General features: G+C 38.2%; 1 protein-coding gene across 13 annotated transcripts in view; it reads right to left on the bottom strand.

Annotated features, from left to right (window-relative positions):
• The window catches only part of ABI1 (abl interactor 1), a 95109-nt gene extending 71311 nt beyond the window's left edge, over positions 1 to 23798 (bottom strand). For 9 of the 13 annotated variants that reach the window (XM_068560434.1, XM_068560466.1, XM_068560502.1 and 6 more), the window contains exon 1: positions 23543 to 23797. In XM_068560434.1, coding sequence (XP_068416535.1) covers positions 23543 to 23659 — 117 coding nt within the window. In that variant the 5' untranslated portion in view covers positions 23660 to 23797. Of the gene's footprint in view, positions 1 to 23542 lie in introns of all 13 variants that reach the window. The other 4 variants (XM_068560525.1, XM_068560534.1, XM_068560443.1 and 1 more) reach the window with 1 other exon arrangement.
• Positions 23799 to 26170: the final 2372 nt, after the last annotated feature.

Here is a 26170-nt window from a genome sequence, read left to right as displayed (position 1 = left end):
TGAAATCATACCAAGAATCTTTTCTGACCACAATGGTATGAAACTAGATACCAATAACAGAAGGAAAACGGGAAAATCCACAAATACGTAGAAATTAAAAAACACACACCTGAACAACCAATGGATCAGAAAAGAAAACAAAAGGGAAATCAAAAAACATCCTGAAACAAAATGGAAATACAATTTATGGGATACAGCAAAAACAGCTGTAGGAGAGAAGTTTATAGCAATAAGTCTACATTAAAGGGAATTCCCTGGTGGTCTAGTGCTTAGAACTTGGTGCTTTCACTGCCGTTGCCTGGGTTCAATCCCTGGTCGGGGAACTAAGTTCCCACAAAGCACGTGGCGTAGACAAAATAAATTAAAAAGAAATGCATTTTAAAATAAATGTCTACATTAAGAAAAATATCTCAGATAAACAACCTAACGTCACACTTCAAGAAAAAAACCAGAACAACCTAAGCCTAAAGTTAGCAGAAGGAAGGAAATAAAGATCAGAGTGGAAAAAAATGAAATAGAGACCAGAAAAAATAGGAAAGATCAATGACACAAAGATCTGGCTTTTCAAAGAGACAAACTAAATTGACAAACCTTTAGTAAGACTAAGGGGAAAAAGACATGAATAAATAAAATCAGAAATTAAAGCGGAGACATACAACTCATACAATAGAAACATTAAAAAAATCGTAAGAGACTCCAATAAACAATTATACACCAACAAACTGGATAACCTAGAAGAAACGGATAAACTCCTAGAAACATACAACCTACCAAGACTGAATCATGAAAAACTAGAAAATCTTAACAGACCAATAACAAGTAAGGAGACTGAATCAGTAATCAAAAATTTCCCAACAAAGAAAAGCCCATTACCAGATGGTTTCTCTGGTGAATTCTACTAAACATTCAAAAAGGAATTAACATCAATCTTTCACAGGCTTCCAAAATAAATGAAGAGGGAACACTCTAAAACTCATTTTACAAGACCAGCATTATCCTGATACCAAAACTGGATAAGAAAACTACAAGAAAAAAAAAAATTACAGGCCTATATCCCTGTTGAATAAACATGAAAAAATTCTCAACAAATATTAGCAAACTGTATTCAACAGCACAATAAAAGGGTCATACACCATGATCAAGTGGGATTTATCCCTAGGATTCAAGAACAGTTCAACATAAACAACTAACATATGCAATAAGTGCGATGCATATTAATAGAATGAAAGATAAAAATCATATGATCTCATTAGATGCAGAAAAAGCATTTGACAGAATTCAATATCCTCTCATGATAAAAACTCTCAACAAATTGGGTATAGACAGAATGTAGCTCAGCATGATGAAGGCCACAGATGACAACACCATACTCTTAAGGTGAGAGTTTGAAAGTTTCTCCTCTAAGATCAGGAATAAGACAAGGGTGCCCACACTCACCACCTCTATTCTACTGTACTTAGTACTGGAACTCCTAGTCAGAGCAATTAGGCCAGAAAAAGAAATAAAAGGAATTCAAATCAGAAAGGATGCACAAAACAGTCTGTTCACAAACGATATGATCTATATACAAAATGCTAAAGACTCCATCAAAAAAAAAAAATTAGAATAAAAGAACTCAGTAAATTTGCAGGATACAAAATCAGCACAAAGAAATCAGTTGCCTTCCTATACACTAACAATAATATATCTGAAAAAGACATTTGTTTAAATCCCATTAATAGCATACAAAACATCAAAATAATAAAATACAATTTTTTGTACTGGTTTGTATGGATGCTATACAATAACATCAAAAATAACAATAATATATAGGAATAAACTTAACCCAAGAGGTAAAAGATCTATACTGTGAAAACCATATGACTTTGAAAAAAGAAACTGAAGACACAAATAAATGAAAAGATTTATCATGTTCATGGATTGGAAAAATTAGTATTGTCAAAATGTCCACACTACCCAAAGCCATCTACAGATTCAATGCAAGCCCTATCAGATTTTCAAAAGCACTTTTCACAGATAGAAAAAAAATCCTAAATTTTGTATTGGAACTACAATATATTGGAAATAGCAAAAGCAATCCTGAGAAAGAATAACAAAGGTGGAGGCACCACACTTCCTGATTTTAAACTATAATACAAAACTATACTAATCAAAAAAATTATGTATATATAAAATATACATATAGTACCAGTGTAAAAACAGATACAAAGACCAATATAACAGAATTAAGAGCCCAGATATTAACCCTCACATATACAGTCAAGTAATATTTGACAAGGGAGCCAAAAATACCCAATGGGGAAAGGATAATCTCTTCAATAAATGGTGTTGAGAAAACTGAATATTCACATGCAAAAGAATGAAACTGGACACTATCTTACACCACTCACAAAAATCAACTCAAAAAAGGATTAAACATAAGACCTAACACCATAAAACTCCTAGAAGAACAAAGAAAAAAGGCTCCCTAACATTAGTCTTGACAATGACTTTCTGGATATGACTGACATCAAAAGCATATGCAAAAAAACCAAAAATAAATAGATGGGACTATATCAAACTAAAAGGCTACAACACAGCAAAAGAAACCATCAACAAAATGAAAAGGCAACCTACAGGATGGGAGAAAATATTTGCAATCCGTCTATCAGGTAAGGGGTTAATATTGAAAATATACAAAGAACTCACATAATTCAATAGCAAAGAAAAAAAATTTTTTTTTAATTTAAAAATGGGCAGAGGGAAAAAAAAAATGGGCAGAGGACTTGAATAGACATTTTTCCAAAGAAAACATACAAATGGTCAACAGGTACATGAAAAGAGGCTCAACATCACTAATCAACAAGAAAATGCAAATCAAAACCACACCTCACACATGTCAGAATGGCTATCATTAAAAAGACAAGACATAACAAGCACTGGCAAGGATGTGGAGAAAAGGGAACCCTTGTGTCCTGTTGGTGGGATATAAATTGGTATACCCACCATGGAAAACGGTATGGAGGCTTTCAAAAATTTTAAAACAGGACTACCATATGATCCAGAAATCCCATTTCTGGGTGTATATCCAAAGGAAATGAAATCAGGATCTCAAAAGGATAACTGCACTCCCATGTTCACTGCATTATTCATAATGGCCAAGATATGGAAACAAGCCTAACAAACTTAAATGTTCATCTACAAATGAATGGATAAAGATATGGTGTATACAAACATACACACACACACACACACACACACACACACACACACAGAGGATTATTTCTCAGCCACCAGAAAGAGCAAATCCTGCTGTTTGCAACAGCATGGATGGACCTTGAGAGAATTATGCTAAGTGAAATAAGTCAGACAGAGAAAGACAAGTACTGTATAATATCACTTATACGTGGAATCTTAAAAAGCTGAACTCAGATAAACAGAGAGTAGAATGGTAGTTGCCAAGGGTGGTGGGGAATGGGAAAATGTTGGTGAAAGGGTACAAACTTCCAGTTATGAGATGACTAAGTTCTGGGGATCTAACGTATAGCTTGGTGACAATAATTAATGATACTGCATTATATATATGAAAGTTGCCTTCACCACAAAACAAAATGGTAATTATGTGAGGTGATGGACGTATTAACTAACCCTATTGTGGTAATCGCTTGGTAATGTGTACGTGTATCAAATCACCATGTTGTATACCTTAAACTTTTACACAATATTGCATGTCAATTGCATATCAATAAAGATTGAAATTTTTTTTTAAATTAATTAATTTGTTTATGGCTGCGTTGGGTCTTCATTTCTGTGCAAGGTCTTTCTCCAGTTGTGGCAAGCGGAGGCCACTCTTCATCGCGGTGCGCGGGCCCCTCACTATCGCGGCCTCTCCTGCTGTGGAGCACAGGCTCCAGACGCGCAGGCTCAGCAACTGTGGCTCACGGGCCCAGCCGCTCCGCGGCACGTGGGATCATCCCAGACCAGGGCTCGAACCCGTGTCCCCCGCATTAGCAGGCAGACTCTCAACCACTGCACCACCAGGGAAGCCCAAGATTGAAATTTTTAATAAATATAGTTTATCTAGAGAGTCAAAGGACCAAGAATAGCCAACACAATGCTAAATACAACTTTGAGACCAAAGTTGTACTACCCAACTTCAAGACTTACTATAAAGCTACAGTAATCAAGACAGTGTGGTTCTGGCAAAAGAACAGACAAATAGATGAATGGAACAGAATAGAGAGGCCAGAAATAGGCCCATATAAATATAGTCAATTGATCTTCGGCAAAGGAGCAAAGGCAACACAACGAAGCAAGGAAAATCTTTTCAACAAATGGTGCTGGAACAACTAGACATCCACATGCAAAAAAAAAATGAATCTAAACAGAGATCTTATATATTTCACAACAATTATCTTAAAACAGATTACAGACCTACCCAAAATGCAAAACTATAAAACTCCTAGTTTTATAGGAGAAAATCTAGAGACCCTGGGTTGGGCGATGACTTTTCATTTATTTATTTATTGGCCACACCGTGCGGCTTGTGAGATTTTAGATCCCTGACAAGGGATTGAACCCGGGCCTTCGGCAGGAATCGAACCACAGAGCCCTAACCATAGGACTGCCAGGGAATTCCCGGGCGATGACTTTTTAGATACAACACCAAAGGCATAATCCATGAAAAGACAGAACTGATAAACTGGACCCATTAAAATTAAAATTTTCTGCACTGCAAAAGACACTGTCAAGAGAATGAAGACAAGACACAGACTGGGAGAAAATATTTGCAAAATAGGCCTGATATGGGACTTCCCTGGTGGCACAGTGGTTAAGAATCTACCTGCCAATGCAGGGGACATGGGTTCAAGTCCTGGTCTGGGAAGATCCCACATGCCGCAGAGCAACTAAGCCCGTGCGCCACAACTACTGAGCCTGCGCTCTAAAGCCTGCAAGCCGCAACTACTGAGCCCACACACCTAGAACCCATGCTCCGCCACAAGAGAAGCCACCGCAATGAGAAGCCCTTGCACCGCAATTAAGAGTAGCCCTCGCTCACCACAACTTCAGAAGCCTGCTCGCAGTAACGAAGACCCAACGCAGCCAAAAATAAATAAATAAATAATTTTTTTAAAAACCTGGTAAAGAACTGTTATCCAAAACATACAAAGAACTCTTAATCGCAACAATAAGAAAACAAATAATCCAGTTAAAAAATGGACCAAAGACCTTACAGACATCTCATCAAAGAAGAGACACAGATAGCAAATAAGCATAGGAAAAGATACTCCACATCATGTCATCAGGGGAATGCAAATTAAAATGAATTATCACTACACACCTATTAGAATGGCCAAAATACAGAACAATGACAATACCAAATGCTGATAAAGATACGGAGCAACTAGAACTTTCATTCACTGATGATGGGAATGCAAAACTGTACAGTCAGTTTGGAGGTGAAAACTTACGTATACACAAAAACCTGTACACGAATGTTTATAGCAGTTTTTACTCATAATTGCCAAAACCTGGAAGCAACCAAGATGAACAGATAAATAAACTGTGATACATCCACACAATGGAATACTATTCAGAGCCAAAAATAAATGAGCTATCAAACCATGAAAGGACATGGAGAAAGCTTAGATGAATATTACTAAGTGAAAGAAGCCAATTTGAAAAGGTTACATATTGTATGATTCCAACTATATGATCTTCTTTAAAAAGCAAAGCTTAGGGGACAGTAAAAAGATCACTGGTTGCCAAGAGTCAGGAAGGAGGGAGGGATGAATAAGTGAAGCACAGAGGATTTTTAGGTCAGTGAAACCACTGTGTACTGTAGAATAATGGTGGACACATGTCATTCTACGTTTTTCAAAACCCAAAGAATGTACAACATCAAGAGTGAACCCTAAACTATGTAAACAAACTATAGATTCTGGGTGATAATGATGTATCAGTGTAGGTTAATCAGCTGTAACAAATGTACCATCCTGGTGGGGGATGTTGATAATGTGGGAGACTGTACATGTGTAGGGGCAGACAGTACATGGGAAGTCTCTGTGCCTTCCATTCAATTTTGCTGTGCATCTAAACCTGCTCTCAAAAAGTCACCTGGAAAAAAAAAAAAGAAAGAGAGAAAAAAACAAATCCATTCACCTCAGTATGTTAGCTCAAGCACAGTTTTAGTGCATCAACAGTATAGTTCAGGCTGTAGAACAGGGCTCAACAACTATGACCCTCAGGCCAAATACTGACCCCCATTTTTGCAAACAAAGTTTTATTAGAACACCTTCACACCTATTAATTCACATATCATCTATGGTTTTCTTACTACAATGGCAGAGTTGAGTAGTTCTGACAGACCACATGGCCTGCAATGCCTAAAATAATTATTATCTGGCTCTTTGTGAAAACATCTGCCCACTCCTGCTCTAGAACAGTGATTTCCAACCCTAGGTGGACATCAAAACCCCTGGTGAGCTTTTTAAAAAAATTCCAGAGCCCTGGACCCAACCTAACCCTCACCTCCCCCTAAAAAGATTACAATTTCATTGGTCTAGGGTAGGGCCATTAGCTATTACTGTATCAATACAAAAATGTGTACAATAAAAAAGGAAAAGATACAAGATAAAAATCAGGTTATCCAATAATATAAAAGATAAAGGCAGGACGTTAATACACAGACCACAGAGACCACAGAGTACTACATAATAAATCAGAGCCATAAGTTTGGCTCTGATCTCCACGAATCCACAAAGATAAAGAAACAAGATCATGGGACTTCCCTGGTGGCGCAGAGGTTAAGAATCTGCCTGCCAATGCAGGGGACACGGGTTTGAGCCCTGGTCCGGGAAGATCCCACATGCCGCAGAGCAACTAAGCCCGCGCGCCACGACTACTGAGCCTGTGCTCTAGAGCCCATGAACCACAACTACTGAGCCCGCTCGCCTAGAGCCCGTGATCCGCAACAAGAGAAGCCACCGCAATGAGAAGCCCGCGCACTGCGACAAAGAGTAGCCCCGCTCGCCGCAACTAGAGGAAGCCTGCGTGCAGCAACAAAGACCCAACACAGCCAAAAATAAATAATAAATTAATTAATTAAAAAAAAAAAAAGGAAACAAGATCATTACATGACTTACAGTATCCATGAGGTCAAAACATCTTGGTGGAAGGTAAACTTTTTTTCAAAGACTTGTGCCTGACTATAAAAGGAATGTTTTATTACAGTTCTTCTCAGCGACATAAATATGTCATTTATTCCTCTCACCTTACACCACCTTACCTCTTCACTCAAAAACGAAACAAAAACCCTGAGAGTGGCAGGGTTTTCATATAGACAGTACCATGCTACCTGCCTGCCTTTCTTTTCTCTCTCTCTCTCTCTTTTTTTTTGGGGGGGGGGGGCGGAGGGAGGCAGGGGGAGTAGGGGGAATAAGGATGAGTGTAAGAAATGCACAACTGAACTGGAGATAAGTGGCTCTATATTCCACAAGGTATTATTAAACGCTAATAATAAATCCAGTAACGCAAGCAGTCCCCAAGTTATTATACTTAGTTGATACAAAAGGGATTTATTCAGACCTATAATTCATTTCTCCTGCATTTACCCACTTACTGAATGGCTTCTGTTGATTATGCCAAATGAGTCCAGATGAAAGAACACAATATATATCAGGGCACAGCAGAAAAAAAGCACAGTGTCATCTTACCAGTGTTAAATTTAAAATGTGGTTTCTCTGTTTTCAAACGTGGGAAACACTACACTGGTTTTCTACAGTTTAACGCCAGCAGTTTGGGTATATTTTTGACTGAGAACTCATCTCCTCCACTACCCTCCCTTGCATCTGACACTATCAAAAACGAATTACTTGTAGCTCTTTCAAACTTGCCGTGGTACACATGATTTTCCTACTACCTAGATCCCTTGCCTCCCAACCTCCCCTTCCGCTTAACTCATGACTCAGAAAAACTCACTCCATGAGAAATTTAAATTTCCCTGAAACCCCGAAACATTGCACTGTTCCTTAAAATTCTCTCTGAAAGTTCCTTTTTAAAAGGGACAGTTCTCAATCCACACATAAGTCACACATATTTTGAAGGTACTTATAAAAAGATTCTAAGTGTCTAAAAATCCAGCAATCTATAATACAGAAGACTGTAACAGAACATCAAAATTAATGTTAGAAGGAGGAACTTGCCCCTCAGCCTCATGACACAATAGTACACAGCCAGAGAGACCTCAGAGTACCTTTCCTCTCTCCTCCCGCTCCCCACTTCTGCCCACACTGCCAGCTAACAGTCAAGCCTTATTCCTATTTTTCAACCCACTGCTCTGCCAATCAATTCAATTGTGGAGGAGTAAAAGCTGGAGTGTGCCGGAACCAACTGTGTACTAACGGCTGAAAAAGAGAAGGTCTATAGATTCACTTCTGTGACTGCAAATTACCTTCTGTGGGCATATTGGCTTTATGCTGGAGGAGAACGGCTCCAGGTAAAATAAGTCATCTTTGAGTTCTCCCTTTCCCTATCCACCATATCTCCTTCACCGAGCTTCCTGATTCTTCTTCTTGCACCTATTCCCTCCTTTTCCATCTTAACTGCACCTATCTCAATTCAAGAACAGATATAACAGTCCTCTAACTTGTCACTCTGCATCCAGTCTGCCCCTTCACAAATCCATCCTGCACCAATGCCAGACGAATCTTCCTCATCCTCTGTGCAAAAAGTGGAAGGATACAAAACAACTTGACAGTGGTTTGTGGGAGGGGATGAACAGGCATACGGGGAGAAGAAGGAAGGGAAATTCTAGGTTTTGCTTTTAATACAACTGAATTATTTGAATCTTTTATGGGAATCTATTCCTAGATGCTCTTTTAGAAAAAATATGCTGCTTGACATTTTTTCTTTCTATAAGCAAAATTCTAACTGCGGGCTTCCCTGGTGGCGCAGTGGTTGAGAATCTGCCTGCCAATGCAGGGGACACGGGTTCGAGCCCTGGTCTGGGAAGATCCCACATGCCGCGGAGCGACTAGGCCCGTGAGCCACAACTACTGAGCCTGCGCGTATGGAGCCTGTGCTCCGCAACGAGAGGCCGCGATAGTGAGAGGCCCGTGCATCGCGATGAAGAGTGGCCCCCGCCTGCCGCAACTAGAGAAAGCCCTTGCACAGAAACGAAGACCCAACACAGCCAAAAATAAATAATAAATTTAAAAACAAAAACAAAAAAAAAACGTGCTGACTATAGTTGATAACATTGTATTGTATGATTGAAATTTGTTGAGTGTAGAATTAAAAAAAAAAAAATTCTAACTGCCAAAACTAAAATTAAAAACCTTTCAAAAGTTACAATTATTTTCTTCTATACAGAACGTTCCCTCATTTAAATGTAAGTACTACAGATCAATTTTCTCTTCCTTAAATTTAAGGCTTTATAATCTTCTATCATTCAACGATTTTTACATAACTACACTACATATAACATAGACATCACGACACCTAGAGTCTTTCATAGAGTAGGCAATTAATATCAAGCAACGGTTTGTTGAATTACTTTTAACACATCTTTACAGCCTCAAACACTCTTCTTTCTAGAAAAGAAAAGTAAGTAGTCACAGCCCATCACAATGATTCCAGGCACTAGAGAGTTTAGATAATTCACGATCACTCGCTACCATCACCTCAAGACCAGCCTCCCCCCATCTCCTCTTGAGCTCCTTCCAATCCATACGTACTCCAGCCTCCTTCCAATCTGTTCTCCACAAGTAATCTTTAAAAAGTAAAAATGATGATGTCATCCCATTGCTTAAAATTTTCAACGTCTTCTCATCAGCCTCAGAAAAAAGACCAACATCCTTAACATAGCCTATAAAAAACTTATTTGATCTGGTCCCTACCTAAGTCCCCACAGATCACTTTCCCCTCTTCGCTCACTATACTCTAGAGCACGCAGGTTTATAACTTGTTCAAAATCATTCTGCTCGTAGAGAACGGACGTATGGACACAGGGAGGAAGGGAAGGCTGGGACGAACTGAGAGAGTAGCACTGACATATATACACTACCATGTGTAAAATAAATAGCTAGTGGGAAGCTGCTGTATAGCACAGGGAGATCAGCTCAGTGCTTTGTGATGCCCTAGAGGGGTGGGATGCGGAGGGTGGGAGGGAGGCTCAAGAGGGAGGAGATACATGTATACATATAGCTGATTCACTTTGCTGTACAATGGAAACTAACACAAGATTGTAAAGTAATTATAATCCAATAAAGATGTAAAAAAATAATAATTCTGCTTTCCCTCACCTTTGGGCCTGTACACATAATGTTCCTGTTCCCTCTGGTAAGGATATTGTTGTTCCTTCCCTCAAACATTTCTTGGTTAATTTAACTATATTAAATTTGGTTAATTATATTCACCCTTCAGATCTCAATCCCAACATTACTTCTTTGATATGCCAGGCTGGGTGGGAGCACCTGACATACACTCTCACGTCGACATGTGCTTCCCTAGATAAAATTTATTACAGGATGTGGTTTATTTGATTAGCGAGGGAAGCAGAGATTATATCTTAAGGGCAACCATTATATCTGATTCACAAAATATACTTAGGCACATGATAGTCAAAAACTGCTAAATAACTGAATAAGTGACAAACTAATATATTCTGTCATACAGTGAGGTATGCTACATATAATTACACATATTTCACTTTATTGGGCATTCCTATGGTTCCAACTTGGGAACCCATAAAAATTTGCCAGTTTTCTTTAGGATCTTTATGGCATTCTCTGATTATTCTGAAAGAATGGGAGTATCACCAGTTTGTCGCCCCACTATTCATAATAAAGTCTAAATATGATTGATTATTAATTTTAATGAAATGTGGAGATGAAAAAGAAAAAAAGATTTCTCAACCTTTTTAACAGGGAAATGGTTTAAAAGAGAAATGGATTAATCCAAAGCTTTTTTCATGAAAAGCATAAAAATAAATAACAGAAGAGGGAAAATGTCAGAGAAACAGCTGAAACAAAAAATCATATTCTCCATTTCTTTGTCTTTTTCTACTACTTTAGTTGGGTCATTTTTATTTTTTTTAAGACGTAAATACTTTAGTACAGAAAAGGAAGATATGTACCATAGGTAATATCAACAACAGATTTCTTCAAATCTAATTTGGAACATACTCAAATTAGAAATAAATTAAATGATTACGATAAACATTTTAAAATTAGTGTTTCATACTGCTTCATAAAAATCATATAATTTAAACAACTTCCTGGGCTTCCCTGGTGGCGCAGTGGTTGAGAATCTGCTTGCCAATGAGGGGCACATGGGTTCGAGCCCTGGTCCAGGAAGATCCCACATGCCATGGAGCAACAAAGCCCGTGCGCCACAACTGCTGAAGCCTGCGCGCCTAGAGCCCGTGCTCCGCAACAGGAGAAGCCACCGCAATGAGAAGCCCGCGCACCGCAATGAAGAGTAGCCCCAGCTCGCCGCCAACTAGGAAAGCCCACACATAGCAACGAAGACTCAACGCAGCCAAAAATAAAATAAATAAATAATTTTTTAAAAAAACCAACCTCCTATTAATCAAATAAATTTATTCAAACAAATTACCAAACTTTTGCATGGGTAAAATTTGGAGAAAACAGATATATGAAACTAAAACTATTTCAAAATTAGTGCTGAAAGGTGAAATATACAGAGCAATAATAAGACCCAGAATATAAGAAACTATCCAAAATGATTAACATAGTATATGCTGTACTAAGAGAATTCCTACACAGGGAACTTTAAATTTTTTATGAGGTATTTACACAAGCTTTTAGTCAGAGATGTGCACTACAGATAGTGCTATACAAAGATATTTAAAATTCAGTCCCACTATTACCATAAATGGAAGACATTAAGTCTACTAAACCAATCATCTATATCAAAGTTTCTCCAAGTGTGGTCTGCGGACTACTGAGGATCTCTCACACCCTTTCTGGAGGTTCACAAGGTCAAAACTATTTTCATAATAATACTAATGCTATTTGCCTTCTCTTCTGGCAAGATGCCTTTTAACGTTCTGTGTAACAAAATGAAAAGTATATATAAAGTAATTCTGCTGCATTCTAAGTACAATAGGAAAAAGCACTTGTGCAATTTATTTGCAAGCTGAATAAGCCATTTTTCCATGGAACTTCAAAAAACAACTGACAAACTATGGTTAATCAGATTGGATATTTGGCAGACATTTTCCTAAAAATGAACAAAGTGAGCCTATCATTTCAAGGAAAATAACTGGCAATGTTTGTTGCCAACAGTAAAATTCGAGCTTTCAAGTAAAAAACAGAATTTTGGAAACCTTTCATCCACCAACGTGAGCTTGGAAGCTTTCCAATACTTAAAGACTCATAAGATCTGTAGTGATATTAATGAATGTGATTTTTTTTTCATATCATATAATGAAATGTGTCAACATTCAGAAGGATCCTCATAACTAAGTGAACAAATACTTTCCATCCAAATGACCCATGCAATGATTTTTAACATACTGGAGTATAAAATGTTCATTGATATGGTTTCAGAGTCCACACAGCAACCAACCTTTAAGAACTACTATCTGCCGAGTTTTGAAACAATATCAAAGAAAATTATCCATAATGCTATGCACAGGCTATTAAAATACTCCTTCCTTTCCAACTACATAACTGTATGAAGCCAGATTTTCTCACATAGTTCAACCAAAATAAAATATAACAACAGGTTGAATGCAGAAGTAGATATGAGAATTTAACTGTCTTCTAGCCAGTCACTAAAGAGATATGCAGTAATATAAAACAATGCCACTCTTCTCATTAAACTTTTTTTGTTTTGGAAACCTATGGATATTTTTCAAAAAATTATTATTTACATTATTTATGTTAAAACCCATTACATGTTATTTTAAATGAATTAATAAATGTTTTAAACTTCTCCATTTTAATTTTTGATACAGTAAATATTGATAGTTATAACCACCTAAAGGAAGGTTCTCTGGGATCCTTGACATTTTTTGAGCGTATGAAGGAGTCCTGAGACCGTAAGTTTCAGTACTGTTGATCTATACTGTGAAGGAATAAAGACAAAGATGTTCTAATTTAACACAATCTCACTTATATTTTCTCTCTTCAGCAAGACTGAAAAAGTGATTTTAATAAAAAGATTTTAAGAATGTTTAAGAGGAATCACAGTTCATAACAATCTGAATTAAACCACTTCCTGAACAACCTATTTATTCAGTATGTTGACACCTTAATTATGACAAAGTAAACATTTAAACATAACATTTGCTAACAACAAAATAGAAGGAATAAGTGTAAGTAAATCGGCAATTTTTTTTAGAGGAAACTGAAGAACTAACTCAGAAACAAACTAATGAAAAACATCAGAATTACAGGGCTAAAAGTTAGAGACAAACTCTACTAAAAACCATCAGAATTGTAACTTTAGACATAATCTAGATCAAACTCGCCCTTTTTTAGAAGATACAATAAAAGAGTTAAAGGCTGGTTAAAATACAACTAATTTGTGATAGAATGAGGACCAGAACTAAGCTTCCAGACTCCTTGAACAGTTCATGTAAACTTTTGAGAGCTTATGTGCCAGGCACTGGAGATATGGGAATAAACAAGACAAACGTGGTAAACCTGCTTTCTTGTAGATCAGCATCAAGTGTCAAACATATGTAATAAGCACCACAGAGGAAACATATAGGATTCTATGCGAGCATTTAATAGGGTATAAATTGACCTGGTGGGACAGGGAAGAGGTGTTTAAGAAAGAAACCCTATTGCTGTCATCCACCAACACCCTCATCACTCCCCTCCTTCGCTAAGGACCCACTAATTCTTCACTATTCCTATCATATTCTTAGTGATGTCAACATTCACTCAGATAATCCACCCAAAACTCTTGCCTCTCAGTCATTTGACTTCCTGAACTAAAACAATTTTTTCTTCATCACTGTCAAAACCTCCCATGGTCATCAATAGTAATTACACCATTTCCAAAAATCTAGATTTTAAAAATCCCACATTCTAAACACCCAACTTCTCTCTCTGCAGTTTACTCTAGTACCTCGATTCCAACTATCCTTACATTTCACGGGACTTCCCACGCATTAATCGTCCCAGTTTTTCACTGTCTATGTCGCAAGTAAGATGTGCTGCGAGTATAAAACACACATCAGATTCCAAAGATTTAGTACTTTAAAAAGAATGTAAAATATCTCATTAACAAGCTATTTTTTAATATAAATTTATTTATTTTTAATTTTGGCTGTGTTGGGTCTTCGTTGCTGTGTGTGGGCTTTCTCTAGTTGCGGCAAGCGAGGGCTACTCTTCAATGCGGTGCTCAGGCTTCTCATTGCAGTGGCTTCTCTTGTTGCAGAGCACGGGCTCTAGGTGCGCGGGCTTCAGTATTTGTGGCATGCGGGCTCAATAGTTGTGGCTCACGAGCTCTAGAGCGCAGGCTCAGTAGTTGTGGCGCACGGGCTTAGTTGCTCCGTGGCATGTGGGATCTTCCCGGACCAGGACTCGAACCCGTGTCCCCTGCATTGGCAGGCAGATTCTTAACCACTGTGCCACCAGGGAAGTCCCTAACAAACTTTTTATGTTGATTACTTATTGAAATAATTATATTTTGGATGCACTGGTTTAAATAAAATGTTATTAAAATTAATTTCAACCTATTTCTTCATACTTTTTAAATGTGGTTATTAGAAAAATTTTAAATTAGATATGTGGCTCACATTATATTTCTATGAGACAGTGCTAATGTATTCTGTGATGACTCCTAAACGTGGATCTCTAACTCTGACTCCTCCCTAAATTCCAGAAAGACCATCTGGCCTATCTATTTCATTGTCTAATATAATGCAGACTTAACACACATCCACAGCAGTACTCTTGGTATCCTCCCGTCCATGTGCTACCATCCACTGACATAGTTAGGAAAACAATTTAAACTAGGAGTCATCCTTAAGATTCCTCTTTCCCTCACATCCCACATCCAATCCACCAGTAAGTCTTGTTCAGCTCTGCCTTAAAAATATCCAACCTCTCCCCTCAGTTCCTCACCCCACCACTTAAAGTACAGGCAATTCTCATTTCCTGCTTAGACTAGTACAATCCCCTCCCTCCTGGTAATTCTGCTCTTGCCTTGCCTTCAATATGTTTTCCACTCAGTAGCCTGAATGATTCTTTCAAAAAGTAAATCAAGGGACTTCCCTGGTGGCGCAGTGGTTAAGAATCTGCCTGCCAACGCAGGGGACAGGGGTTCGAGCCCTGGTCCGGGAAGATCCCACATGCCGCGGAGCAACTAAGCCCGTGCGCCACAACTACTGAGCCTGCGCTCTAGAGCCCGCAAGTCACAACTACTGAGCCCGCGTGCCACAACTACTGAAGCCTGTGCACCTAGAGCCCGTGCTCCACAAGAGAAGCCACCACAATGAGAAGACCTGCGCACCCCAAAGAAGAGTAGCCACCGCTCTCCACAACTAGAGAAAAGCCAGCGCACAGCAAAGAAAACCCAATGCAGCCAAAAAATAAATTAATTAATTAATTAAATTAAATGACGTGGAAAAAGATAGTGGGATTGCTGGGCTATACTGAGGGCTCACTTCTGAGTGGTAACCATGATTTTTAAATGGCACTAATCAACCCTTTCCACTACACTGCCTTCTTAAAGTGTTTGTTACTACAAGTCTTAGGTTGCCAATATTTGAACTAAGAAGTATCTTTTTCCATATGCTGCATTACATACCTTTCTGGTGTTTAAGTAGAGGGCATTAATTCCCCATGGCCCAAATAAAAAGGGTGCTCACAAAGTACCACACTTGCCTTTCAAGAAAATGGAAAATAATATTTACCAAACCCAATTTTATCACAGCATGTAGAAATTACTAACAGCAATTAAACATAAAGTCAGGAAACAAACTAAAGGTAAATTAAAGTTTTCCAATAATACACTTTTTCATTAACGTTAGTATTTTTGTTTCCTTTAAGTTTCAAGGAGATAAATAATAAAATTTTGCTCCAATCAAAAGCAGTTGAGAATATCCAACTGCACATCTTATGTACTATGCTTCATTTAAGCTCTGAATAAGAATATAATTCACATCTGACTTAATAATTAGATAATCTCACAGAAGTGTTAGAATTTTTTAATTTTAAAATATACTATGACTGAAATACTTTCTGCCTTATTATCAGCAATATGAGTTTACCAATTGTACAATATAAAGTTTAGATATATTCGTTAAAAGCTGTATATGTGCGTGATATTACAAGGGACTTGTCCTGTCTAAGCTATATATATTTCTAAAAATTTTAAAATTCGTGCAATTACCATATTTGATATTACTTTGGTAATCAGGGGTAAAATTAACTTTACATATAAAGTGGAAAATTAGGCTCCAAGCCTTAATTCACACTGAAGTTCTGAGTGTATGTTCATGCCTGGAATTCCTTAACACTGCAGTACAATGGTAGAAATTCAAAATTATCTACGTGCAAAATTAGGTAATTATGTATTTCACAACAAAATACCACTATGAAGGACTCCTAGGTGTATATATGGAAAAGAACTGAAAACAGGCACTCAAATGCGGTACATGAATATTCATAGCAGTACTATTCACAATAGCCAAAAGGCAGAAACAACCCAAATGTCCATCAACGGATGAATGAATAAACAAAATGTGGTATAATATACATACACTAGAATATTACTAAGCCATAAAGAGGAATATAGTACTAATACATGCTACCAAGTGAATGAATCTTGGAAAACATTACGCTTTATATAAGTGAAAGAGACACAAAAGGCCACATATTGTATAATTCCATTCATATGAAATATATAGAATAGGTAAATTCATAGAAACAAGGCAAATTGATGGATGCCAGGTGCCAGGGGGTTGGGATGGGGACAAACTACTTAACAGGTATGGGCTTTCCCGAGGAGTGATGAAAATGTTTTAGAATACATCAAGGCGGTGGTTGCAGAACACTGTGAATGCACTAAATACCACTGAACTGTACGCTTTAAAATGGTTGGTTTTATATTATATGACTTACAGCTCAATTTTTAAAATTCCATTATGAAGCATATAACATAGCTATATTCTAATCAACCTATGGCAGGAATTACTAACAAAATTGTAAACTTAAAATACATTAACTATTTTAAGGCTCTCTACTCCTTATTGTCATAAATAAATCATAATAACATTCATTTTCTTTTCCCCCACATATAGAAATTGTGCAATGGATTTAAATAAGCCTTTTATCTTTTAGAGATACGTACTAAAATATTTATGGATGAAATGATACATCAAAGATGGACTTTACAATAATGACAGACAGACAGGAGAGGATTACAGATGAAAGTAGACTGGCCATGAGTTGGTAATTGTTAAAGCTGGATGTTGAACACGTCGGGGTTCATTATGCCATTCTCTCCACATCTGAGTATATGAGTTTTTAATTACTGTGTTAAAAATTAGTAAAATAAGACTTTAAATGGTTTCCTTATACTTTAAGCTATACCTGAGATGGTACTACCAATATTCTTTAGTTGATATAAATCACAATTCCACAAACATTTGCTGAACTTGCTAAGCACAGATGCATATCAAAATTAGAATCATTTGATAACAAATAAACATTATCTTCCTTAGGATGTTTTGTTTTGCTTCCAGAATTTTTTCACAAATACTAGTTCACTACCAATTATTTCTCAGAAAATTTCATTTTGTAAATGAAGAAAATTAGTAAATTAGTTAATTGTACCTATTTGGGTTGACACAGAGTGGTAATACTAAAAAACTTCAAGTCTCCTTTCTATGGAATTAATGTTTACAGTTAAAATCATCAGGTTAGCTATTTCCTTTAAAAACAAAGTCCAGTAATTGCCATTTTCCAAAATCAAATAATTGCCATTTTCTCAATACCATACTTTTTTAAAAATCCCTTATTTTTTAGGATGGTGTCTTATTAAATAAATATTAAGGTCTAAAAAGTTTGTAGCCCCAGAGTTTGACTATTATTCTTCAAAAGTCAAACCCTAACTTCAGTAAAAATTACAATCAACACAAAAAGACATTAGAAAAAATATATAGCTCCCCCCAAATTCAAACTTTTTAAATGCTCCAAAATTAGCTTTCAACTGTCACTTTTACCTTACTTTTCTTACCAACACTATTTTCATGGAATTACATCTACACAATCTCCTCTAATGTCTGACTCAAACTCTTGTCCCAATATTAGCACTCTTCTTCTCTGGCTAATACATTCTTGCCTATTAACTCACAAATTTCTAATTCCTAGGACATAATTTAACCGAAGATACAGTTATTCTAAATGGCCACAGAGGGACTTCCCTGGCTGTCCAGTGGTTAAGACTCCAAGCTTCCACTGCAGGGGGGATCCCTGGTCAGGGAACTAAGATTCCCACATGCCTCGCAGCACGGCCAATAAATAAATAAATGGTCATAGATCAGAATCCAAATTGCCCAAATACCTCTTTTCTACCTCAAGGAGTATTAGCATTCTTCAGCTATCAGAACCAACTGGAGAAAGCAGAAGCACATAAGAGGAATTAGAAAAGTGTTCTTATCCTAAGGGATTATTTCAACAATTTTCTTTAAAAAGCCCTCTTCTAAAGATACAAACATACTAAAACTGAGGATCTAAACACACCAGAACTAGATCACAGTACCACAGGTAAAGTTCTTATTATATTATAGTTACAAAAGGAAAAAAAGAGAGATGAATGGACTTTCATTAAGACCTAATATGCAAGGTCAGATTCTGCCTGCTTGACAGCAGCATTAATGTTTAATTAATGTTATGACATGATATTGGTCAATCTAACAATTAACTGAGGATTTTCCATAAAATTATCTAAAATCCCATTTTGTTTATTGAGATATGATTGACATATAACACCATATTAGTTTCAGGTGTACAATATAATGATTCACTATTTGTATATACAGCAAAATGGTCACCACAGTAAGTCCAGTTAACATTCATCACCACACAAATTTAAAAATTTTTTTTCTTTTTCATTCTTGTGGTGAGAACTTTTTAGATCTACTCTAGTAGCAATTATACAATACAGTATTATTAACTAGAGTTACCATGTTGTACATTACTAAAACCCTGTTTAATTCATTTAGATTTCCAACCTATATCTCTAATTTTGCTAGCCACTGTTTTACTCAAACTTCCAAGTGCAAGTAAGATTTCTACCATTTCCAATCTGTCCTAATCTCCGCAAGCACTGTGACATCTTTACCTGAACATAGTTTGTGTGGAAATCAGAACTACCCAAAATATTTCAAGACGTTTTTTGTTTTGCTAACTTCTACTAATTCTTCTACAAATTTCCTTATCACAATTGCAAAGTTGATTCAGAACAGAAAAAAAAAAAAGGCAAAGATGCACAAGAGAAGAAGAGGATCCACTGAGCTCAGTGAAAAACTAGCCTATGATTCCTGTAATTCAATACTTCAAGTGCCAAACCTACCATCTTTTGTGATCGGGCAAGTCCCCAAATTACAAACATACCTGTTCTTATATTACAACTTGGAACTCAGAGGAAACAATAGTAAAATAGTTGTTAGGTTCCCAGACATGACCCACAAGAGTCTATTCCATGACATTTCTGAACTAGTCTGAGTTCTAGACTCATTCACATCTGGAGACAGTGTGATATGGAAAGAGCATAGCCTTTGGAGCCTGTCAAGAGTTAGGGAGAAATCCTGACTGCCAATCCCTAACTGTATGATCAAACAAAAATTCATTTAACTTTTCCGAGTGCCAATTTCCTCATCTGGAAGAGAATACTGTCTATCACAGAGAGTTTTTGTAAGGATTAAAGGTAATACAAATCAACCAGCACAGACTGTGAAAGAGTAGGTACTCAATAAGTAGAAACAAGTTACTCTTCCCTTTTCTATTACCCTCTTCATACATTCTTTTTATTCACTTAGGATACAGAATCAGAAAATCTGGGTTTGATTCTAGGCACCATCTCATACAAGATATGGGACTTTAGGCTAGGTATTCAATGTCTCTGAACCTCAGATTGCTCATTTGTTAAAAAAAAAAAAGAAAGGAAAAATAGATCATATATGATTATTGTAATAATTAAGTGACATTAGTTTATAAACTGGAATAAACTGTACAGTACCAAAAATGTCAGCTTTTACCTACTCTAAAGCACTCCCCCTCAAAAAATTATCTGCCTTCCAAGACCACATGGGTATAATGAGCAAATGAATATAAACTGATGTCATGGGTGGAGGAAATCAAGCTGAATTAAGTAGCTCACTGATGACATCCCCTTCATCTTCCCAGACTTTATATACTTGTTAACCCAAACAAGCCCCTGTTGGCGGAATTCCGGGGAAAAAATTAAATTAAAAAGTTAAGCTGTAAGGAAGACTTTTCTGTCCTTACCCAACCTATGCTGAGAAACCTTTCGTAAGCAGTTTCTACTCCTTTTCACTTAGATCTCCTTCCTATTCCTCAAAATAATCCCCATGACAAAGGTGGTATGGACCCTAAAGTAAGAGCAAAGAGAACTGGCCAGATGAACAAACAACTCTTCAAGTTGAAGAGTGACTGTCCTTGACACAATCCACCAGAAAATTCAAACTAAAGGTGGGAAAAGGCAAAGATTTTTCTTTATGTCTACATAAATGTTTATATAAAGTACACGCTCTATTTTGAATATTATTTTCCCGTAAGAATTTCAAAAACCCTGTCCTTTTTAAGATAGTGGACTCTTCTGAGAAGTTTTGCTATTAATAATACAATTTAATAATTAAAGTCAACAAGACCAAAAGAGCTAATAAGTGCTCAAGGACTCAGTTGCACTACAGCCAAAAGAACTTGCCAGCTAAACACCTTACCTGAACTGTACTTCCAAACTGTAGGAAAACAACAAAATGAAAAGTAAATTCTCAGGATAAAAATCACTCAGGCAATAATTTAACTCACCTTGGGTATAAAAAAATTCTCAAAACACAAGTGACCATATACCTTCCCCAAGAGAAGGTATGTTTACATAGGATGTTAGACCTTATCCAATCGGTCACAGAAGGGATACAGAGAGATCTCAAAAGACATCTAAATGGATATTTCTAGTACTATTTGTTCCCTCTTCACAGCACCACAGCACATGACAAAATCAGCTACCACCACATCAACTTCCACCAAGTGCTCATCATCTTCTGAGCCTGTCAGAGCCTGACCCTGTCTGAGCCTCTTGGGAAGGGAGCTAGTGGCCAGCTTCATGCAGCCCAAAGTTTAAAAGCTATTACAGTGCTGTGTGTGAATTTCATTCTCCCCCCCCCCCACCCCCAGTATTTCTAAATATCTCACTGGTGTCAAGTTTAGGACCACCAAAAAAACTTCGGGCCAGTGACAGTGGATCTTGGCATCATGGTACTAACATGCTTAAAAGACTACATGAGAAATAACATGATTTATTTAATTAAGGATATAATGAAATTTTAAAGTACTTCAAAATTACGGTGGCAAGAGGGGAAAAGAAAAGGGTCAGGGGAAAAAAAAAACTTACAGCACACAACTACCTGAAAAAGAAATAGCCAACAGACAGGTTAAAACACGTTTGCATTGGCCAACACGTAGCAGTTACCACACCATATATTTGTCAAATTTCCCAACATGCAAAACGAAAAGAAGCCACCCCTTTATGAAGTGCCTATCTGCTGACTTCTACAAAGAAATGACTTTTCTAGAAAGGGGGCAATTTAACTTCCTGTGCTCTCCCTCTGACTTTCAAAATCTTTAAAACCTTCAGCAAACTGAGATTCACTTCAATTTTAAGGTTCTTCGTGTGAAGTTGAATAAAATGTGTTTATTTTTAATATCGATAAACTACAGAAAACTTTTCTGTTTGAAAACTATATCCACATTTCTACTAGATTTTAGAATATTTTTTTAAAAGCTAAATATAAAGTTTGCAAAAACAAGTAATACAGTAGATGCGGCAGGCATTCAACAAGTTTATCAGTGGAATTCCTAAAGTAAAAGCTTGAAAAAATTTATGAGATGAATTCCTAGTAGTGCTACTGAAGATACAATGTTACTAATATGGAAATTGAGAAACATTCAAAATATTCTGAAAACAGTATCTCCTTCTAAAAATAGAGGAAAAGCATCTGCCAACACAGAAACCACTGGTTCTTAAAAATGATAATCACGTGGGATGCATTTCTATAAATACTTTAGTTCTGAACTGCAATAACCCCAGCCTCTGAAAGCACGTTTTGGTCATGCCTTACCACTAACAAGCGAATTTTTGGTGACATTACATTGATATAAAGGACTCTGCTACTTTTATTTGCTTCTACTGCAAACTGTTAGTTTATGCAGTTAAAGATCTACAAACCAAACTACCACACAACATAATTCACTTTCAATCATTAAAATAAAAGCAAACAACCAACCATCTGCCATAGATAAGGTCCCAAGAATTTTCTAATAAATTTAGAATGACATATTTGACGTTCTGGTTCTAGTTCGGGGATTCATTCTCTACATGTACTTAGGCTGTAAAGAGAGAAACCTCAGGAAAAAAGCAACCGGCGATTACACCATTCTATTTTAAGTTAAGTTACTTAAGAAGCCAGCAGTTCAAGAACTTTTGGGGAAGAGAGAGTACTGAAGCCATTTTTCCAAGCAGTTAAGGATAATTTGTGCTTTATACTAACGACCGCCCTAACAACCTCTAGAATATATTACGGTGGGGGCGGAAGTGAAAATGATGAGAAGGGGGTGGGGGGGGGAGAAAACCCGACTTGAAAGCGGACAGGCAGGCAGTCTTACAAACCTTCAATTAACGGAATTTGGAGATTTAACTTCTCTTCTACGCCCTCCCTCGCTCCCCACCCGCTTCCTCCTCTCCTCGGGGGAGGTCTGTGTGATGTGACTCACGACAAATTTTAAAAATAAATAAATAAATAAAAGACACACCCTCTGGGCTGAACTGACATACTCTCGCCCCCACCCACCCTCCCCCGACGCACCCCCCGCTTCTCCTCTCGCTCCTGCCGCTCCTCCCCGAGCCTCGTCCCGGCCCTCTGCTCTCCGCTCGCTCGCCCGGTCCGAGACCCTCGGCCGGCGGAGAGAAGTCGGGGCGGCGGCGGGGGGCTCCGGGACGGAAGGCCGGCGGGTGGAGGGCGGCCGGGGGGCAGCGCGGCTCGGGGGGCCGAGCCCGCGGGGAGGCGGACGGCAGGGGGGCGCCGGACCGCGGCAGCCGCGGCTCCGGGCTCCCTCGCCCATTTTCTCTCTCCGCTTCTATGGGTTTCAACCACCACGGCCACTTCCTGTATTGCAGACCGGCCACCCGCTCTCTCCCCGACTGGGGCTGGGGTTGGGGCTGCCGCTGAGGTTAGGCAGTTCCCCACCCCGCCCAGTGGGCTGGTCACTCGGGCGGCCGGCGGCGGGTCCTCGGCCCGGCCGGCAGCGCCCGCCCGCGCGCCCGCGCTCCTCACCTGTATGTAGTTGTTTTCACAGTAGTCCGCCACCCGGGTCAGATTCTGATAACTCTCTATCAGCGCCCTCTTGCCAGACGGGATCTCCTCCTCTAGTAACATCTGCAGCTCTGCCATTTTCCACCCCTCTGCATCGCTTCCTCTCGCGTTAAAGAGACAGAGGCTGCAAGGTCCGCGGAGGTTCCGAGCACCTCACAGCCCGGATACAAACCGCCTGCCCGCCCTCCCGCCTGGTATTGTGGGACGGCACCTCCTCCTCGTCGTCCTCACGCTCTCCACCCGCCTCCACCCACTTCTCGCAGCCTCCCCAAGCTCGTTTTCTCGCGAGCCTTCCTATCCTTCCCTCCCCCTTCCCGCAACCATGGGATTTTTCCCCCCCCCTTTGGCATGGCCTTCTGGGAATTGTAGTCTCTCACTGGCTTGGCCGCCCATCGAAAGCGCATGCGTCCAGGGAACCTCAGAAAAAGACCCAGGAGGAGAGCAATTAAAGAACTTGGAAAGAGGGTGGTGGTTTAAATCCCGGCGCCACAGGGTGATTCTAGAGAATGAAACCGGTTCCCTGAGAAGGCTGTGAAGCTTGGCAGAACTTGGTTAACTAGGAAACGCCCTTGAATCAGATACCCATCTGATAAGGATTTAAAAGGACTAGAGTATGGAAAACTCCAAATCTTTACTTCCTCTATCTTCTTAGAGATAACGCGACTCAGGCTTTACTTTCTAAACTTCCTCAATTCACTTAAAATTTGGGCAACACTTGATATTAACAGCTCTATACCAAGCAATGTACTCAACATTGGGGGTACAAGTTGAGCAAGGATACTCTGTACTTACAGACCCACGATTTAAAAACAAACACATATATATAATCTATAAAAAATATTTACTATGTTGTACACCTGAAACTGGAGTCCCCTTAAAACCATGGTCCCTTACTGAGTTTATGATTAATCTCTATCCAAAACTTTATTCATTTCTTTCTCCCCTCTGACCTCAATCCTGTGCTAACACTGTCAGATGACTATAGTTACTGCTGTCAGTAACGTCGTTAATGCACTAAAATCTCTGTTACAGGTATCATCATTAAGGTACAAACTCAGGATGTTTCTCCAGGGCAAGGTGAGCTCACAGACCGTGGACCATGGACCACCTGGCCAGAGAATCATAAACTGGAGACATTCTGACTCCCGAAACCACGATTAAGAAATGTCACAGGGCAACGATTAATCCCAGTTTCTTTGTTCCTCACCTTTAAAACACCCGTAACTCAAAGACCAAGCTGGAGTGGGTCTGAGGCTTGTCTCTCACTCACTTGGCTTGGCGCCCTGCAATAAACCCTTACTCTGCTGCAAACTCCCGCTGTCAGAGTTTGGCTTTCTGAGCCATGAGCACACAAGCGCTTTGCTTGGTTACAAAACTAAGATAATACTGTAAATCAACTATACTTCCATTAATTTTTTTTTAATTTTTAAAAATAAAAATTAAACCAAACAATTTTTAGTACTATCGCATCCTAATCTGTTATTCTTTGACTCTTTGCGTGTATCTCCCTACATTTTTTTTTTTTCTCCCTACATTTTTGAAGTTTTGTGCAGGTTGTTTCTCTACATCGTGTAAAATCATTGTGCTTTTTAAAAAATCATCAACTGCTTTGGAATAGTCTAAAACACCCTATATTTCAAGCTTTTTATTTCAAGAGAAACATTAAATGCTTTTGATATAATGGACTATGAAAAGTATTGTCCAAAGGCCGAAAGGAAACTAATTTAAAGATCATTTAAAAGTCCATATTTTCATCTCTCCATGAAGTCATTTAGAATCACAATAACTATAAAAATAATAAGATGACAACCAAATGTTTAAAAATTGACCCATGAATAGGTATTTATTGGGTACTGCCTTTACTAGGGGCCATATGATGTTCAGCCTCTACAAGGAAAAATTTATATCTTCTCCTACCTGAAAGAGATAACTACACCCAGTCACCAGATTCTTTTTTTTTTTTTTTTTTTTTTTCGGCCGTGCAGCTTACGGGATGTTAGTTCCCTGACCAGGGGTTGAACCCTGGCCGCATTGGAAGCGCGGAGTCCTAACCATTGGACCACCAGGGAATTCCCCCAATCAAGGATTCTAAGGTCCATAAATCAATAAATGACATACTCTCCATAATAATCCAGAATAGACGTAATAGTCTTTCTTTAATACTTGTCATTAATCCAAACATCATTTAATACAAGTTATTGAAATTTGATGTATTCTTAAATCTGGTCTCTACACGAGCCAGATTTAACTATGGGAATCACTAAACTTATTTCCATATACTGATACATTTCAACAACATTGGGGAGTGATTAGGCAGGTGTTGCTGCTTTACTCTTTTCAAAGTCCTATTAGATTTCTTTAATGCACACAACTCAGAGATAAATGACCTAACGATTCTTTTCTATCTTTACCAAATAAGGAAATTTAAGCTTACACAGGTTAAGAGATTTAGCTAATGGCACTGAAAATAGTAGTCAAGTTCTCTGACTTCTAGAACAGAGATCTTTCTACCATCCAGTCAAAACTTTCTCTTGAAATATTTATGGCTTATATAAAGTCCATTCAATGAAGTTATCCCTCATACCTTTA

This window comes from Eschrichtius robustus, chromosome 1 (genome assembly GCF_028021215.1).
Source record: "Eschrichtius robustus isolate mEscRob2 chromosome 1, mEscRob2.pri, whole genome shotgun sequence".
Classification (NCBI taxonomy): Eukaryota; Metazoa; Chordata; class Mammalia; order Artiodactyla; family Eschrichtiidae; genus Eschrichtius; species Eschrichtius robustus.
Note: the sequence above shows the minus strand (reverse complement) of the source record. Positions and strands in the feature narration are given on the sequence as shown.